The sequence below is a fragment of the Trachurus trachurus genome (genome assembly GCF_905171665.1).
Source record: "Trachurus trachurus genome assembly, chromosome: 1".
Lineage (NCBI taxonomy): Eukaryota > Metazoa > Chordata > Actinopteri > Carangiformes > Carangidae > Trachurus > Trachurus trachurus.
The window spans coordinates 11,071,159-11,089,836 of NC_139891.1; the positions used below are offsets into that span (position 1 = coordinate 11,071,159).

The 18,678-nt window shown below is 40.2% G+C and overlaps 1 protein-coding gene across 1 annotated transcript in view; it reads right to left on the reverse strand.

Annotated features, from left to right (window-relative positions):
- Positions 1 to 516: 516 nt before the first annotated feature.
- The window catches only part of micu3a (mitochondrial calcium uptake family, member 3a), a gene marked incomplete at its 5' end in the record, with an annotated part of 29,822 nt that continues 11,660 nt past the window's right edge, over positions 517 to 18,678 (reverse strand). The window contains 11 exons of the mRNA XM_083972400.1: positions 517 to 813; positions 2,463 to 2,620; positions 2,750 to 2,858; positions 4,090 to 4,261; positions 4,407 to 4,501; positions 5,874 to 5,888; positions 11,338 to 11,433; positions 14,339 to 14,380; positions 15,509 to 15,580; positions 16,582 to 16,664; positions 17,488 to 17,535. Of these exons, the coding sequence (XP_083828526.1) occupies positions 715 to 813; positions 2,463 to 2,620; positions 2,750 to 2,858; positions 4,090 to 4,261; positions 4,407 to 4,501; positions 5,874 to 5,888; positions 11,338 to 11,433; positions 14,339 to 14,380; positions 15,509 to 15,580; positions 16,582 to 16,664; positions 17,488 to 17,535 (989 nt within the window). The 3' untranslated portion in view covers positions 517 to 714. The remainder of the gene's footprint in view (positions 814 to 2,462; positions 2,621 to 2,749; positions 2,859 to 4,089; positions 4,262 to 4,406; positions 4,502 to 5,873; positions 5,889 to 11,337; positions 11,434 to 14,338; positions 14,381 to 15,508; positions 15,581 to 16,581; positions 16,665 to 17,487; positions 17,536 to 18,678) is intronic.

Below are 18,678 nucleotides of genomic sequence, written 5' to 3' on the forward strand. Positions count from 1 at the left end.
TAAAGTGAGAATAGGTGTTCTGCAGCAATAAGATCATTATGACACTGATTTTATCTAATTATTATTGTGCTCTTCCAGTTGTTATAATCTGCAGTGCACTGGTTTGTAGTGCATTATTGTTGTTATTAAAAAAAACATAGATTATAGCTTTGATATGTAACGGAACATATTGATCATTAAGTAAAAATACCTTTCAGCTGGCATGACATGGTGACAAACACTACAGCTTGCTAAGTTGTATATAAATATATATATAACCTAAAATTATTGTAAAATGGCTTTAAATTTTAGGCTGCTTGGAATGATATGATTAAAACATACTACAAACTACAAAAGAAGACATATCTATCCAAAATGAAAAATGATCATTAGGTGCAGTTTCACTAACTGTTGTGAAGGTGCCATGCTCGGAGAATAAATTTTCTTTCTAATTCTATTTTGTCTTATTACAATGTAACTCACACTCAGGATGAGTGGTATCAGATCAAGCTGACAACCATAAAATGGTCATGTCACTTATTATCCTCATAGAGAGCACCAGTCAGCTGTGTGCAGCCATGCTTGTAGATTTTCTGCCATGAAGATCTGCTCTTGAAAACAAACTGTTTCTAACTCAGGCCGCTGGCTGAAGTCAAAGCTGATCCATCCCATCATCTGGCTGTTTTTAATGATCTTTCTTCATCTTTTTTTTCTGTCTTCTGTCTGTGTCCTTGTCTACGACTTCTCCCTGTACCTCCTCCAGAGCTGATGCACTTGTCTTCTGGCCTCAGAGCGGACACAGCTGGAGAAGGAGCTGTAGCGTTGGCCCTTTACCTGGTGAACACAGAGCAAAAGGGAGGCAACGTCATCGGAGGAAAAGTCATTGGAGCAAAGTGAGACATTTCAGTTACCATTTAATATAATTTTAGAGCTGATTTTTTTATGCTATCCTGTTTCTGGATGAAAGTATTGAATTGGGGGAAAACATTTTTAATGGCACAAAGTGTAATGTTCATGAGCTTTCTCATATTCTCAATTGACCTAAATGAAGACATCCAGGAATCCACACTATCTCTCAGTGTATACTCTGACAGAGAGACTTAGCTAACAAATGTGAAAGGTCCTTCTTCTATAATAGTGAGCTCCGTTAACCCCTTTAAGTTTATTTCCATATTACTATTACGTATCTTTCCTAATTTAAAGAACCATATATTACATTTAAGGCTGGAAAAAGAAGACAATCATCATACTGCTGCCAAAAGTCATATTCTAAATCAAATGGCAACATGAGGGAGAAAAGGTGAAACATGTTAATGTGGCTACAGCTGTTATTATTTCAGTGACTAAAATTGTAGACGTACTGTACAACAATGGCTAAAAACTGTATGTGCTCCATCAAACATTTACTGTTTACTGTCGTTGGGAGTGATACTTATCTGCTCGCCAGCTCCCTCTTCAGACAGGACTTGAAAGAGGTGGCACGCGCCACAGCTTTATAGCCCTGAGTGGATAGACGTCACAGGGGAGAGGGGAGGATGGAAGTGAAGATTAAGGTAGTGGTGTTGGGATGATGGCAGCACAGATGTGTGGCAAAAAGAGAGGAGAATGAGGATGCAAGTACAAGAAGGAGAAGGGAGAGAAAAAGAAAGATAGAAAAAGAGAATATTGTTACAAAGCCAAGACTGTGAGGCCAAGACAAAACACAGAACAGATCCTACAACAGTCTGTAGTTTTACTGTTTTGCAATGTTAGTGATTTTTTTGCAGCATTTCACGCAAAAAAAATAGCTTGTAAATATCTAACATGTCATGGAGGAAATAGGCCTCTGGATATGTGGTAGGGCATCTGAATACACCACTAGAGGGCAGTGTCCCTCTTTGGGAACAGCACCATGGCATCACTTCATTAAAGTGTTATCCATTCACTGTACAGTAAGTTGTTACAGGGGTCTCCCTTAAATCTGTCGCTCTGTGTGGCACATACATAAACTTGAACTCCTGAAAAGCTCCATAACTATTTCAATATTGTGCCACTGGAGACACACTGACATTTCTAATTTCTTTCATTTGTCATTTCCATTTTGGCTAGATTTTTCATTTACTGTAATTACTTGGGTTCTTTTCCAGTGGCAATTTAGGTTAATGATGCCTTTTAAAGCCTATATGTAGTAGATAGAGTATATAGATTTTATATACAGAGAGAGACTTTTTTCATTTGGGTTTGAACCAGCAGCAGCAACAACAATCACTGCTGGTGGTTTGCCCTGTTGAGATCATTCACTAATGTTCAAACAATGTTTTTCCAGAATGTGTTAAATAGTGACACAGAACAGGTGAAGCGAAGCCGAGTGTTGTATTTAAGATTAAGAAACACTTTCGTCATGCTCTCCTCTACCACTCCTTAGTCAACCCCCTGGCATTTTGTCTAAGTCATATAGTTAAAAGTGACGTTAATCTCTGTATCTGTCACACAAAGTTTCTCACCCTGCCCCCCCTGTGCAGCCGGTCCTTCATGATGCCGATGAATTCCTTGTAGGAAAGCTGATCGTCGTGATCTACATCGAAAATCTTGAAGATGGTGTGTACAAGGTGACGTGTCAGCTTCAGCCCAGTGGCTACATACACTGCTCTTGCAAACTCATCTGGTAAGAGAGAAAGCAAATCATTTTTGAGCATCTTAGCCACGTACTATGCATCAAGCCGTAGAGGATGTCTGTATAGTCAGGAACCCTCAGTGTCTGCAGCACAGGTTCCCACCACTCGCCCCCTACCTTGTCCAATGGAGCGAGATGCAAAATTATACATCTGCATTGCAATGGCAAAGTCCTCAAGGTTGTTGAGGAACTGGAAGAAGGATCTGAACTCGTCAAAGGTAATTCCCTAAAACAGCAGGAAAAAACAAAACAAAACAGAAGCAATAAAACTCTAACCAGCTTACAAACTGACTAAAGGGAGTCACACTGACAAAATCCTTGTTCTCGGAAGAACTTGAAAATGATAATGATGACTCTTTCGGAGCCTTGATTACACGTGCACACAACATTCCTTCAGGCGCATCACCTATAATGTCTGAAATATAAGCTGACCGAAAATTAAAAAGGAACCATGAAATAGACATTAATGACATAAGAAGTCATTAATGGCAGGATTGCGTGTGCATATGAAAGATTAACCAAACAGCAGTCGTCTTGCAGTGTGTCAGAACCTGGACGTAGCTGCATACAGTAATAAGCTGAAGCCATTCAACACACAGCTGGCTGTTCAGACGAAGCTGTGACTGATTTTATTTATGTAAAGAAAACAAATCATATTTGGTTTTGAAATGACTGTGCAAAAGTGTCACATGCTCTTTCCTATGTATCAAGATCTCTCTAAACCAAATATACTGACAGCTAGATTGCAGCAATAATAATAAACATAAAGAACAAAATCCAAAACAAATAAAGTGTACAAAAGTGCCTAGCTTGCTGTGTATCTTAACCTAACCATCCTCTATGTGGCTAAATCAAAAGAAAGGTGACAACTTAAGAAACAGAAAGAAAGACAGACAGATTGTAACTGCAGGTTCTGTGTCGTACGAGGCAGAGACCAACCTCCTTCTTCCACAGCATGAAAAGGAAAGAAGGGAAGGACAGAAATAGAGTTGGGTTGCATAAGGACTACAAATGAATGTGTATAGATAGATAGATAGATAGATAGATAGATAGATAGATAGATAGATAGATAGATAGATAGATAGATAGATAGATAGATAGATAGATAGATAGATAGATAGATAGATAGATAGATAGATAGATAGATAGATAGATTCACATGTGTCTGGAAGTGCTATCAAGTGTGTGTGAGTGTTTGTGTGTAGTCAAGTGGAGCAGTCGAGCGCTGAAGTGTGGAGAGTCACAACAGCCTCGGGCAGAGACTGAGGTGGGAGATTATGGACACTGGTGGGGTGGAGGGTGGAGACACTCACAGAGGAAGAAGAACAAGTTGAACAGATAGATAAAGGGGCTAGGATATGTATCTGTTATTCTCTGTTATTAACAAATCTTGCTCTTTTCACTCATCACATCAGTGTGTTGTTCGGCCTGTGAGGAGCTGCGTGCATGTACTGTACCTTCTCATCAGGTATACACTGGCGGACATTCTCCAGGTAGGCGCTGATGTTCTCCACATTGGTGAAGCGCAGCAGGATTTTGGCAAAGTCCTCTTCACTGATGGTGGTCATTCCTTTAGAGTAGGTCAGAAACTCAATTTCCAACACTTCTGTCTGCAGGTTATCCATAAACCTGAGGAACAGTCAGGGAAGGGAATGGAGAGGAGGGAGATTGTAACCAAAGACTTAGTTGGCATGTCTCTGTTTTGTGATTTGGTCACGACTGTTCATAGCAATCATTTTGTGATGTCAATTGAATATACAGTATTGCCCAGTACCTGTAGAAGTCATCGAACGTAAGCTCTGCCTTCCCTTTCTTCCCAAAGAAATGGACCAGAAGGGTGGTGTCGATCGTGACACTCTCATCTGCTCGCTACGGATCATTAGAGAGGGAGGAATAACAGAGAGGATCAATGAGCAACTAATCAATGAGCTTAACGCCTTGTGATTGGAGGAGAGGCAGTGGGCAGGATAAGTCCATCATCAATCCAACATGGCGACTGTGGTGCCAGGCTAGCAGGAAGCAGGTCTCTGCGGCACGGGTGCGGGACGTGCACCAGATGAGCCAAAAACTAACTTTCAATCAAATGAATCAGCTCAGACAAACAGTCAGCGGCCATTATGACATCATACCAGTCTAGGCAGCAATAACCTCCTGAATGAGGTTTCAGTAAATGTGTAAAATAGAAATAGGGTAAAGATGTAAAGTGGACAAAGGCTTGTGAAGTGAAAGATTTTGAGCAAAATTTTGTCCATGCAGCCTAGACTGGTGAGGGATGTTGCTCCAGCAGCATGAAACACAGGCCAACAGACTGGCGGATACACACAAAACAAGTGCTCAGGTAGCAGTACACAAAGAAAAGACAATGGAAAACAGACTCATGCCTATAGTCACTGAGCCACGGATGGAGATCAGCAGATATGTAGAAAGAAAGACAAAGTGTTCAACAGGGAGAGCATAGGTGAGGGGTGAGGGACAGAGAAGAGGGACAGAAGACGTTTGGAAAAACAGCTAAGGCCCAAACAGACATAAACATAAAGCTAAGCTGGCAAACACACAGAGACACATTAAAGCCACCACATCCCATGCGTTTCTCTGCAAATGCCACATTGACACACCTGAACATAGCCTCAAATCACAAACAGCAGTCATTTAAAAAAAAAACCCACATAAGCACAAATGCAGATAATATGAGCAGATTCCACCTTTTTCCATCAATCAATGACAGCCATGGATGCAATTTTAAGACTTTTGCGCTGTTTGTTTCTTTTTCCTATACTGTGTTTACATGTCCTTTTATCTTCCTTGCCGTCGATTTCACGTTCACTCAATTACCCTGGTCATTTAAAACCCATTCAACAGGCTTTGTCCTGTTTATACAAGTTGCTCCTGCTGTAATCTGTAGGTCAACACAGGGTGACATGGGTACTTTACACGAGCCTCTGAGTGTGTCCCACTGTGTTTATGCTCGCTAACATGTCTATCTCAGAAAAAAGGTGTCAGCCAGCACCAGGGCAGAAAGAGAGGACTTTCAAAGGTCATCATTTTTCTCTCTCTCTCCCTGCCATGCCCCACCCCACCCAACAACCCCCACACCCCGTCAAATCCATGGCCATGCTGAGGAATATGCAGACATCAGATCGGAAGAAATCTCATGTCTTTCTGAGGGGGGAGTGCGTTTGTGCCATTTCCATCAGCATCATCATATTTATCATCATTGCCACGATGCCACTTGGGGTTCTACCTCAAGGGTAAAATCCTAAAATCCGATGTGGGGTAAGAGGAAAGTGTCAAACAAGATAACACAGGTTTTACAAAAGGAAAAAAAGGTGCGTTCAAGTCAAGAGGTAGTTTTTGTTATACTTGTTTGGTGTGACACAGTGTCATTTCTATCAGAAATGAGCAAATGAATATGACAGCGCTGCAGGGATAATAACTGAGAGAAGACTAGGTATACTGATCTGGAAACTTAAGTACTAAAGTTTAAGTTACATTATTTAAAGTTACGATCCGGTGGGAATTCTTTAATTAATAAAAGAGAAACATATCAAAAGGTAGGCTAATGGCTACATTAATATGTCAAAAACCTCCCCTAGTTTCCAAAATATGTGATCAATCTGTAGTTCCACATTTTGTTAGCTTTAGACCCTATTGTTCTGATTATTTTTATTCACTATGGGTACTTCAAGCTACTATTCAATTTGAATGTTTTTAGATGCCTCAATATTTATATTCATTTTGACTTGAAGACTTTTTTTTTTGTTTATTCCCCATCATCTTCCCCAAATTCCCCATCATATCGTTCCCTGTGGGATTAGTCAACTAAAAAACTCCACTGGCAAAAGTCCCTATGTGTGCAATCTGATTTGGCTAAATCAGATTGCACATCTCAGTTTTGCTTGCATGAACATTTGTAATTCTACTCTACAGTGAGATGCAGTAGATTAAGGCACCAACCGAATGCCAAATTCCCTGTAGTAGATCTTGCTGTAATGGATGCAGTTTGGTAACTGACAGGATAAAAGTATCTGCCAGGAGACAAACGCTAGAAGTAAATCCTATTGTCTTACGACCAACATCAGCGTGACCCCCGGCGTTCTGTCTGTTTCTGATTCACTTGCAGTCTGGTTTCTCAGTCTTTGATTAGGGATGGAAAGAAGGTTTCCTTCACACAGACAAACTGAAACAGTTACAGACTTATCATTTCAGTGTCTTGTTTCCCGCGTCTTGCCTATTTGAGGGCCTTTTAATTAAGCCTCTGATTATGGCCAAACAGGACAAAACTGTTTTTACTTCTTTGTCCCATTTCTGACTCATAACTTGTGCCTTTATGACACATGAGCTGTTCATAACATCTAGACAGCAGCCAGGTGGTGTTCCCTCTTTCCTCATCTTTAGATTTCCCTCTTGTTTTTCTAGCCTAAAACATTTTGTCTCAAAACTGTTTGTTTTTCTTTAGTAGAATGTATACATCCTGAATTCACAATGGATCACTTTCCCGGTAGATTAGAGGCTTTATCCTAACTCTAATTCCAAGATTTATCCATATTGACATACTTTTACCATTATCAAGTTGTTATAGTTGAACATGTAAACAGACACTTTTGGAGTTACTTCTGGCCTACAGCAAATCTAAGTCCAATATTTGCAAGATTCAGTCAAAACAGTTAAGATTGGGGGTTGTTGAAACCAAATCAATGAACTGAAGGTTTCTAAAAAGTGGAAGACCTGAGGGAAATCCATTGTATTGCAGGTGGTAACCTTGTGTATTTATTATATAATTATTAGACTGTTTTTTGTACTCAAATATTTAGTCAACCTTCTAACATGATCAATGTTTCTTCCTTACCTAATAGAGATGTTTTTTATCAGTACATCTATTTTTATTACATCTATTTCTTATTTTAATTGAGATGTATAACCAGAGGAAATCTCTGATGGTTTAACTTTAACTTTTTAACTTTAGTAGGCTGATGAAAATGTAACTTTGTTCTGACTTTAGTTCCCTGAAGTAATTGACAGTCAAGCTGCCAGTGTTTCAGCCGGTCTAGTAAAAAACGTTGGTAAAAATATCGGCCCTCCAAGAACCCATTTCTGTGTAACTGTGGTTAGACCGACGTGACTCCAAAACTGATCATAACAAGCTTATCGTTCCTGGAAGTGTGGCAGCACAGGTGTGAGCTCATCATCCCCACGAGGACGTAATGGTTACCACGCCCACAAGGCACGAGCCAACAGCTGGTGTGCACATTTGTCCATCTACGTGTGTGAGTGTGAGTGTGTGAGCTTCAGCAGACTTTGATCTCCAAGTCAAAGACAAAAACAGTCATTACTGATGTAAACTCTAAACAGTCTTCCTCATGCTCTCTATCAGTGACTAACACCCCAGAGGAAGAGCTCATTGTCCGTCTTTCGTCAAGTTTGTCCGTTTGTCAGTCGGTCCCACCTTCCACGGTAAAAACAGCTCATCCTCCTTTCCCTTCCCATGAGTGGTTCTTCTTTTGCCCTGCACCTCCCTCCTATCTTTATCTTCCACCTTCTCTCTCTCTTTTTTTCTTTCCCTCTTTTATCATATTTCTCCTCTCACCCTGCCCCTGATCTGATTACTCTGATTTCCTTTCTCCTCATACTACCTGTCAGTACCCTCTTCACTTGAAAAACATTGGGGTGATTTGCTCTTTCCTTCCTTCCCTCCCTCCCTCTCTCTCTCTGCCTGTCAGTCAGTCCCTCCCTCTCCAGACAAAAGCAAAGAGGTATAATGGTGACTAATCTGTTGAGTAAACACATCTTTCTCTAAATACAACCTTCTTCTTTCTTTTCCCCTAAATGTGCTTCCCAAACCTCTTTTCTCTCCACCCACTTTGTTCCTGAACATTTGTTTTCCCTGCTGACCTGTGTCATCTTCTGTGGGCCTCTCTCACCTGTTTGTTGTCTCTGATTTTTATCTCTTCCTTGTTTTTTTTTCTTCTTTACCCCGAGGTTTTTTACTAATGTGGTTAAAGGGATAGTTCACCCAAAATTCAAATTTCACTCATTATCTACTCACCCTCATGTCAACTAAGAGCTGTGAGAATTTTCAGAGTCCTCCGTTCCTTCTCTGAGTTACGGGGGGGTCTGCGCAGCAGTATTTGTCCATATAATGGTTGTGAATGGACACCAGAGCTCTTCGTCCAAAAAGACACACCAAAAAACATCCAAATACCTCCATACTGCTCGTCTGTAATGTCCCTCTTGTATTGAAGCCCCGACATGAGAAATTGTTCCGCCGGTCAGTGCAAATCACGTGAGATTTGCACTTACACAGGCAGAGCAGTGAACTGAGACACTGGGAGCTTCCGCTACAAACAAGCTTAAAATATAGACTTATTTAATTTTTTTCGGAACAATTTCTCATGTCGGGGCTTCAATACAAGAGGGACATTACAGACGAGCAGTATGGAGGTATTTGGATGTTTTTTGGTGTGTCTTTTTGGACGAAGAGCTCTGGTGTCCATTCACAACCATTATATGGACAAATACTGCTGCGCAGACCCCCCCGTAACTCAGAGAAGGAACGGAGGACTCTGAAAATTCTCACAGCTCTTAGTTGACATGAGGGTGAGTAGATAATGAGTGAAATTTGAATTTTGGGTGAACTATCCCTTTAAGTGATTTGTTGCAATCCCAGGGTTGTATTTTCTTTGATTTATGCTGTTTTGCTTTTATTGTCGCCACTCTCTCACTTTACTTAATTTCATGCATTTTGTAATCCTTCGCACTTTCAATATGCCTGTTTTTCTTGCTTTTATTTTCCTCACCCCTGCCTCCCCCTCTGTCTGATTCGTCCATTTTGTCCGTCTGAAATCCCGGCAGATGAAAGGCTGCTCGGTGTAAATACAAGGTCAGCCCCATTACACCCCACTGTCATTACCTCCACCTCAGCTTCCGCTGCCACCTCAGTGCACAGCCTGTCATTAGGCAGCTAGCCTGCTAGCGCTGCGTTAGCTGTTATTAATCATTACCAGCACCTTTGCCTTGCATTTGACATATCAGAGGGGCAATTTGAGTTGCACATGAACGAGCCAATGAAAAAGGAAAAAATACTGGACATTTGTAAGAGGTTGTAAAATGTTTTGATTTTAGTCTTTTTTTTTTTTTTTTTAACAGAATTTAAGACGTGCTAAATTGGACTGAAATGCTTGTTGGTTGGTTGGTCTGTCTATCACTGTACCCCCAACTGAAACATTTAAACAATTATGAGATGGATTGAATTTTTAGAAAGAATTAATCAATGTTTCCTGTAGCACCTCCGCAAGCTTGGCATTTGTTTTACTTCAACATCAATTTGTCAATTTTGTTGTTTTATCACTAAATTCTTACAAAAGTAATGACATCAGGCTCAACTGTATTCTGTGTTTAGTGCTGATTAGCAAATGTTGGCATGCTAGTGCAGTAATCTAAGATGATAAAATTAGATCTTCTATACATCAGCTTGTTAGTATTGTCATTGTGAGTATGTTAGTATGCTTACATTCACATTAAATGCTAAAGCACAACTTCCTATCCTAGCCTGCAGGCCTCATATAGTTCAGGTCACCACTACTCATATATTCTGTGATTCAGTGTAAGTGTTCGATGCTATCGGATGGTTTTTGTATGTGCTCTGCCGTCAGCCGTCACATGACTGTATACCACTGTCATTACACATGTGGAGTAAACTGAGAATGATCTGACACCAAAGCTACAACACTAGCCACCGCACGGCACAGATAGTAAGGCACAGATACACATACAAAAGCAGAATGAAAATGACAGGAGGCAGGTGAGAAACAGAAACAGGTCATTAGAATATGGAGATCTATCATCTGACTAATATGAATGGATCAATTCTGTCACACTAACACACCACAAAAGGTACAAGAACAAATACAAAGAACAATTTTCTTGTCATATTTGTTCATTAGTTAGTGACTGACACAATGAGATGGGTTAGAAGAACGGAAAGACCCTTTTTGGAAGAAGCTCAGATTATTATCCCATGCAAAGTTTAAAAGTGCGAAGAACGATTTTCCCACAAACTTCTCTCGGTGTCAGAAAAAAAGATTAATGTAATGGACATCATAATGGTTAACACAAGGAAGTATTTTAGAGCTCATCAAAACAGATGATGTCATATGGGAAAGGAAATGGATTGATCATTGTTTCTCTACTCTACTGTGAGATAGTAAGGAATCTAAGCTACTGTGGTGAAGGACTGGTACATAGCAGAATGAGGTGTGGGACAAAAAAAGAGCAGTGCTGGGAAAGATTAGCAGGTATATCTGACCTAGCATTTTGGAAAGAAGCAAAGAAAGATGACGAGCTGAGTTTACATACTATATCATTAGTATCAAGCCAAACCAGAATGAGTTTTGGAAAACACAGTTCTCTTGTAGCCATGAATATTTTTGATATAATATACCCAGTTTTGGTCACATATGAACATCTAGGAATGGCTAAATATAACTGCTCCAAAAGTCACAGTTTAAAGCCTTCAATGCTCATATGTCAAGCAAAGCTTTGATCTTGTAACATTTCTGGTGTTATTCTGGCCAAGCTTGATAGGACTACATTACTCTGAGCTTAGGGGGATAGTTAGAGGGTTTACATCAATTAGTGGGCCTGAAGAGGAAGCGTGAAGGATGAAAAATGAAGGGATAAAAGGACAGAGGACAGTTGGGTCTATGTACCTCCGCCAGGTCAGAAAAGAGGACTTGACTGGCGCCTCGCCTCAGAACGTCCCAGTAACTCCGCGCCACAAACTCCTGACTGTCTTTTTTAAGCACCTGTAGGAGCGGTCAAGCAGGGCCAGGGTCAGTTCACCTCCAAGTTAACCACTTCAGGGAGTAAACTCCAGCCTCCAATATTCAATCTTTCAGTTCTTATTACATATAAACAGATACAGTAAGTTGATATCTTCAGTTTCTTGGAGAAAAAAAAACGTATTTAAAAGAACAAACATATAATCATGAACAATTAATAGGCCAAGAAAGGCAGAGAAAATATTAAACAATGACTTTACTGTCAAATACCACCGGGTGAAAGAGAAATGCAGCTAAAGTGTTTGAGATTTGTGTCAAATCAAGGTGCACAACTTTTGTGCACCAACGCTTTTGCAATATTTGATTAAATTGTGATTTTACTTGCAAATAGCAAGCATAAAACACTGGTTCAACAAGGGCAGAAATGGAGGGAGGAAGGGTCAGATTTTACACAAAACTCTTTTCTTCATGAAAAACACAGCAAGGGACATTCATTTGAGAAAAATTAATTATTCAATACTCTCTGGTGGCACTGTTTAAAAATGGATTACTGAGCTCCACTGTAAGACTACTATTCAAATCGATGAAATTACCATTTCATTACTTTGCCGTTGTGCTGAGTCAGCAACAAACACAAGCACAACCTGAATAAAATTTGAATGAAAACCTCTGATCTGTGAGGCAAATACAATTCTTACACACTACGAAGAAGGTTTTTTCCCCCAATTGAGCCAATGATATTCATCTAGCTTCATGCATTGTTCTCTGATGTGACAAAATAGAGTCAAAAAAAGAAAGAAGGAGAAAAAAAAAGCTGGCGAACCATGACTCTGAGCCCTTGACCACCCACCTCGTCCTCCTCTCGAGGGAGAAGCAGCAGCAGCCATTTTAACATGACCCTGCCCTGCTCTTAAATTCACAGTGACAATGCAGCTATCCATCACAGCACTGACAGGACAGGGAGTGTCCGCTGTGTGTATGTGTGTGTGTGTGTGAGAGAGAAAGGGAGAGAGAGAGAGGAAGAAGGAGAGAGAGAGAGAGAGAGAGAGAGAGAGAGAGAGAGAGAGAGAGAGAGGGGGAGAGAAAGAGGGAAGCTCATAGTCCAAATAGAGACTAGTGTACTGCAGTTAGTGGACTATTTATTTCCCATACTGTACTCTATCTCTATTAGGAAATCATTACAACTCAGGATGGGCCGACCTCTAAGTATTTATTTCTCAATGTATCTCCAGTGAACAAAAGAGACAATTAAAAGTTTTGTTATTTCCAGCCTTAAGTGATCAAGTAGGTAATCAACTATTAATCAGTGTAATGGGTTTTCCTTTCATAGTAAATTCAGAAAGTCTTTTGTATTATATGTAAGAGGGTTAATTCTTCTCTCGATTGATGTTTTTTAAGTAACCTATTTAATTTAGGGAATCATACCGCTCACAAATGGCCAATATAACCTATTAGCTTTCTTTAAAATGGAAATGTTAATGTGCCCAGACAATAGAAGCAACTTCATGTCTGTAGCCAAGACCTCTTTCAATAAAAATCTCCTCTCTCTTTGTACTAAGCCCCCCCCCCCCCCACTCATCCCAACAGGAACAAACACACTGCCAAACACACAGCGAGTGTCCTGAAATGGTCTCAAATGAACAGCGTCTGATTGTGTTTGGGGCTTCAGAGTGTCTCTGCTCATTGGAAATCACATCACTCTCTTTTCAGAAGTACATCTCTCCTGACCCCTTAAATCTATAACTGCTTTTCTGCTCTTCTCTCTCCATTCATCCCACCCTGTGCCATCGTCCCTCGATCAATCACTGATCAGCTGACCTGACAGATGGACACTCCTGTGTTGAATCTTCCTCTATTGCTCTCGCTCTTTCTTACCATCCCTCCATCAGTCTTTACGAGTATATGTTACCGACAACAGAGGATCAAAGCAGACTGGGTCATGGTTATGGCTTTTTCAAAGACTAGGTCAGGACACAAAAGTGGGTGACAGGAGCACTAAACAACTGAACTATAAGTATCCCAGAATAATTGTCACTTAAAGAAAGCTACAAAAGTGCTCAGGAAAAAAATGTTCATTATTTAAATCAGGGTCAATTTTTATTTTATTAGCCAGATACAGATTATAAGAATTTACTATTTGGAGAAGCTGAGTGTAATAAATCGTCACTGTTGTATGAACCTATTTTGTGCCACACAATTACAGTCCCTAATTAGATGTGATTTAAGACTGGAAGCAGGGGGAAGCTCCGAGTCCGCCAACCAGTGGGAACCCCAGGAAGTCACTGCACCAAAAAATGGTCCAGTACATCACTTAACACAATATATTTTAAAACTTAGTTTTTTTGTACAAATTAAACAAACAAGTTAGAGTGTGTTAGTGAGCTTTAGAGATGAATTTGTCATCTTTTAGTGAGTCAGGTGACTGTTTGCAGCCTATATGCATTGTGCAAGCTGTGATAGGCTACTGAATGGACAGCTCTAACCGTAGTATTGAATTTTCACTTAACTCTTGGCAACAAATATTTCAAAAACCTTTTCGCTTTTCTTCAAATTGTGTTTTCCAATATTGAGAAACACACTAAATAGAACATGTGATGTCTACAAGGATTCTTACCTTACAAATAGAGGTTAAAAAAAAAACTACCAGTCTCAAGAGGTTGCAGATATGTTGTTTGCAAGATCTCTGTTTGCACAATGACTGCTTCACCTGCTGTATCCACAGAGTTCCCCATTGCACTTTTATTGTGAATATTTAGAATATATATACTGCCTTTTGCTTCCAAAAAAAAAACAAAAAACGTAAAGCTTGTAGCTAACCCAGTGTGCAGAAACTCCTAACACTATTTTCCTCTTTTCACCCCTCCATCCATTTCTTTCACATCTAAAGAGGCAGAAAGGAGACTAAGGGGTTATGGTTTTGAATACATACGCTGTTCATGGGAGCAACCTGATATCCATACAGCTGCATACTCTAACACACAGAGAGAGACATGAGGAAGAGAAAAGAGGAGGACAGAGCATGCAGTCAGAGGAGGGAAGAGGAGAGAGGAGGAGGAGAGAAGGTAAAAGTCATGTTAGTACATGCAAGGAAAGAGGCTGCGGATACACTCTGCAAAAGGATGTGTCATTTTCCACACATCTATGATTACATTTCAGAACAACACACACTCTGGGTTGCAGTGTACTTCCCGGAGATCACTGTCAAACTGCGTGAGGCGGACGCTGTAACTTTGTCCCCTTTAACTTTGTGTTGATTTATTTTCTGGTCATCTCAGATTAACTGGTTACATATCTATTTTCCCCCGTGGTAAAAGGCAACACTTAGAAGTGCTGGTGTTTCACTGCACTATGATAATCAGATTATGATTTTAAGATAAGCGTCCCTTTAGACTGTTACCATCAGAGCCAAAAAAAAAAACATTTATTTAATGGAAACTTTCTAGCCAAAGTGGCCAGTGCTGTTCCTAAATGTCAATCACAGTTGTGCTGAGACATTTTTTTTTGAGAGTGTATCCGATATAACACAGTAGGGATAACTGTCACGCTAAAGACCACACTGTAAAAAACACTTTCTGTAAGGCAGCATGCAATTAAACATGGTTACATGAGGGGTTTAACTAACTTTAATATCTGCTTGAATACAGATGAAAACTTGGATGATGATGTGTCGTTTTCAATACATCCATGTCTACAGTGTGATAGTGCACTTCACCTTCAAGAGATGACACGCAAGGTGTTGTGCCACATTATTGTCATGGATGTATTAAAACGCCAAAAGCTATTTGGAAGCCTTTGAACTAATGTTACCTTTTCTACAATTTCTGTTTATCAACCTCAGTAAAACCAGGACATTTGGGATTTTTGCATTTCAGGTTTACCACTGGGATGGCTGCAGGATTACTGATGTCCATGTCCTTACAGACTTACAATCCATTGTCGTTTCACGATTGGTAGCGCTATAGGGCAATTAACGAAACAATTGAATTCTACATTCAAGTATCCATCCTCTCACACACACACACACACACACACACTGACACACACACACACACACACAGAAAGAGAGAGACTCTTGTTCCATGTGCAGCAACTTTCTTACCAACTGTGCGGACTTTTCAGCATCACCTTTCCTCCCTTTCTTCTCATTTTTCTTGCGGAAGATCTCCTGAAGCTGTAACGAGAGAAAGAATCAGGATCTCACTGACGATTCAAAGCCAGATCTGAAACCCTGTTTCTTCTAAGTGTAGCTTAGCTCATATGTACAAACATTTACAGAGTTCACAAGGTCATTCACTCATTGGAGCTGGTCTACAATGTGATCCCAGCAGTGGGCTTCTGACAGGAAGACTGAGAGAGTGTTGGTTTACTAGTTTGGCTTTGGAAGGGACTTATGTTCACAGATATTAAAGGATAAATCAAAGTTGCATCACATGTGGCAGGATCTTGCAGCTGCACAGCATTCAGTCTCCGGTGAGTTAGTGGTCATTGATTTGTATTTTACAGCCGAATATCAATATTATTGATTTCTATTATTAATTTGAATTAACAATGAAAACTGTTACCCTGCCCATACCCTTTCTAACACAAATTAGAAACTGATGTATCTCCAAGAACATCGTTTAGAAATATGATCACAACACACAACCATTATGTCTGATGCTGTCACACCCTGACCCAAAAACATCAGAGACTAATCAGAGCTCAACTCTAAACGTGGGAATTCATTGTTGCTCCCACACCTGTCAGCTCCCACAGGATTTTCCACCCTTGCCCCCCACTCCCACTGATCAGACACCCCGCTCCCTCCAGCCTCCACAGAGATTCTGATCGTTTCCCTTCTGCAGCCGGGTTTTTGATTGAAAATATGTCCATCCACTCCCACAGCAAAAAAAAAAAAAAAAACACATGTAGCCATCCATGTAGGTTTATGATGGCAAGAAATAATAAAAAAGATGTGTTTTTAAATGCTTTCACATGAATACAACTGTTAAGCAGAAGCTCTTATCATAGATCTATATTGTGTAAACACTGATATTTCAGCTTCAAACTGATTACTCGTATAATTAAATCTCAATCAACAATTTCCTCTTGTAATGTGAGTAGTCAATCCTGTGAACATTAACATATCAAATCAGCCGAGGATGGATCCTCTCTCGGTTATCAGCGACTCACCACCATGAACTCCCTCTTGTCCACCATCTGGTTGCCGTCTGCATCAAACATATTGAAAGCAATCTTAAAGCCAGCATGGGGCTCTAGAGAACAGAGAGGAGAGCACATAGGGTGAGTGTGTGTGCATGTGTTAAAGGCTATTTTAGATCCAGAAATAGCATGGGAAGAAGAGGCATATAGGACAGAGTAGACAGGACACAGATAAATACACACGTTGGGGACTGAAATATTAACATAGTCTACTTTACTTCTCTCATGAATATTGAATAAAAATGAATGACTCTGATTAGACGGCTCACTGGTTTCCTGATTAATGTGGTCATGAGTTATGGCTGCCACTTGAGTAGACATATACTGATCTACAGTAATGCAAAAACTGTCACTCGCAGAAACTGTTCCTGTGATTTTCATTTTAAGCACTTAAAAGAACAGACATTATTTACAGAAGAAAAAACACTTTCATTCTCAATTTCTGAAGTACAGATATATATAATGCATGAAATTGCTGTTATCTTCTCTGCAATTAGAGAGATAATAACAAAGATGCTTTAACTTGGTAAGTGCACAATAAGTAGAGTCGTTTTTTGGGTTATCCAGCCTAGCATTCCTGCCTGTATTTAACTTTTGAAGGGTTGTGACTGAAGCTTTTTTTTCTTGTTCTTTTTTCCCTGTGTCTCTCCTAATTTCTGTCTTACCCCAAGGGGAAGGGGAAAACCACCAGATTTGTGTCATGATTCTTTCTTGTTAAGTTCTGGGTGGGCTCGAGTATAGTATCTGAGCTGGCTTTTGTTCTCTCAAAATGAAGAGTAGCACGCTGCCGAGGGAAGGTGAGGGAAAGACCGAATAAGAAAGTAGAAGATGAGGTGAAGTAAATGGAGGATGTGCAGAGAGACAGAACCAACTCACTTGTCAGGATGCAGAGCAGGAACAGGTACTCTGTGTATGAGATGATGCCTGGTAATGAGACCAAGACGGAGAGAGTTAAAGAAAAGGTCACATTCAACACACACACACACACACACACACAATGTTTACAGATGTTCAAAGACCATGGGCCTCCTGACACACACACACACACACACACTAACACATAATCCTTCCTTTCATGAAGATAGCATCTTTAAATGTGTCTTTTGGAGCTGAGCTTTCTGACAGCCATTTGGCCACACACCGTTTCTTTTTCTACACCCCAAGTGTCCAGAGTAAAGACACTGACGGGCAGGGGTGTGTGCGTGTGGATGTGTCTGTGTTTGGATAAGCAAGTGAAAAATGTTTTAGGAGGTGATCCTTTCTTGCCTCGGGCCCATTTAGGAATCTCTATACAACCATCTCATCTCTCTTTCTCCCTCTTTTTTCGCTTTCTGTCTGATCGTTCAGATAGTTCAGGGTGACTCGCTTGAGTGTTACGGGAGACTGCTTTCCCGTGTGTGTTTATTCGTGTGTGTGTGTGTGTGTGTGTGTGTGTGTAGGTGAACATGACACTAGGTAGAGGCAGTGCGAGCCCAGTGTTTTCCTGATGCTTGACTGCTTTGTGCGGAGGAGCTGGTTTGGAACTGACTTCTCTTTTCTCCATGTAGCCTGAGCTGTGCAAAGACCAGGAGATACACTCTGCAACTGCTCAGGTTTCTACATACAACACGATCCGCATGTTTACACTCTCACCCTGCCAGTGTGATATACTACTACTACTAAACAATGATCAGAGTGAAGAAAAATAGCACTGCTAGACTGCTGATTTATTATTCTGTTTGTACTAAAAACACACTAATTTGAGCAGAATCCATGTTTTCTGTATGTTTTTCTTTATATCTGAAGACATAAAGACATATTTACTTGTGCTATGTATTCAGAATCTGATACATTGTAATATTTTATGTCAGCTGTATAAAAAAAAATCATCAATAAATCAAGTTAAGCACGTTTTTGGCAGGAAATTGTTGATAATGATGATTTATGATCTTCAGTACTGAATGAAGTCGATCACTTGGTGGTGGTTCATCCTTCCTATGCTTCTGAGCTGTGTAATAATGACCCACTGCATCTACATTAACTGTTAATCCTAATTCCAGGTAATGATTAAGGGTTGCTGATAATCCG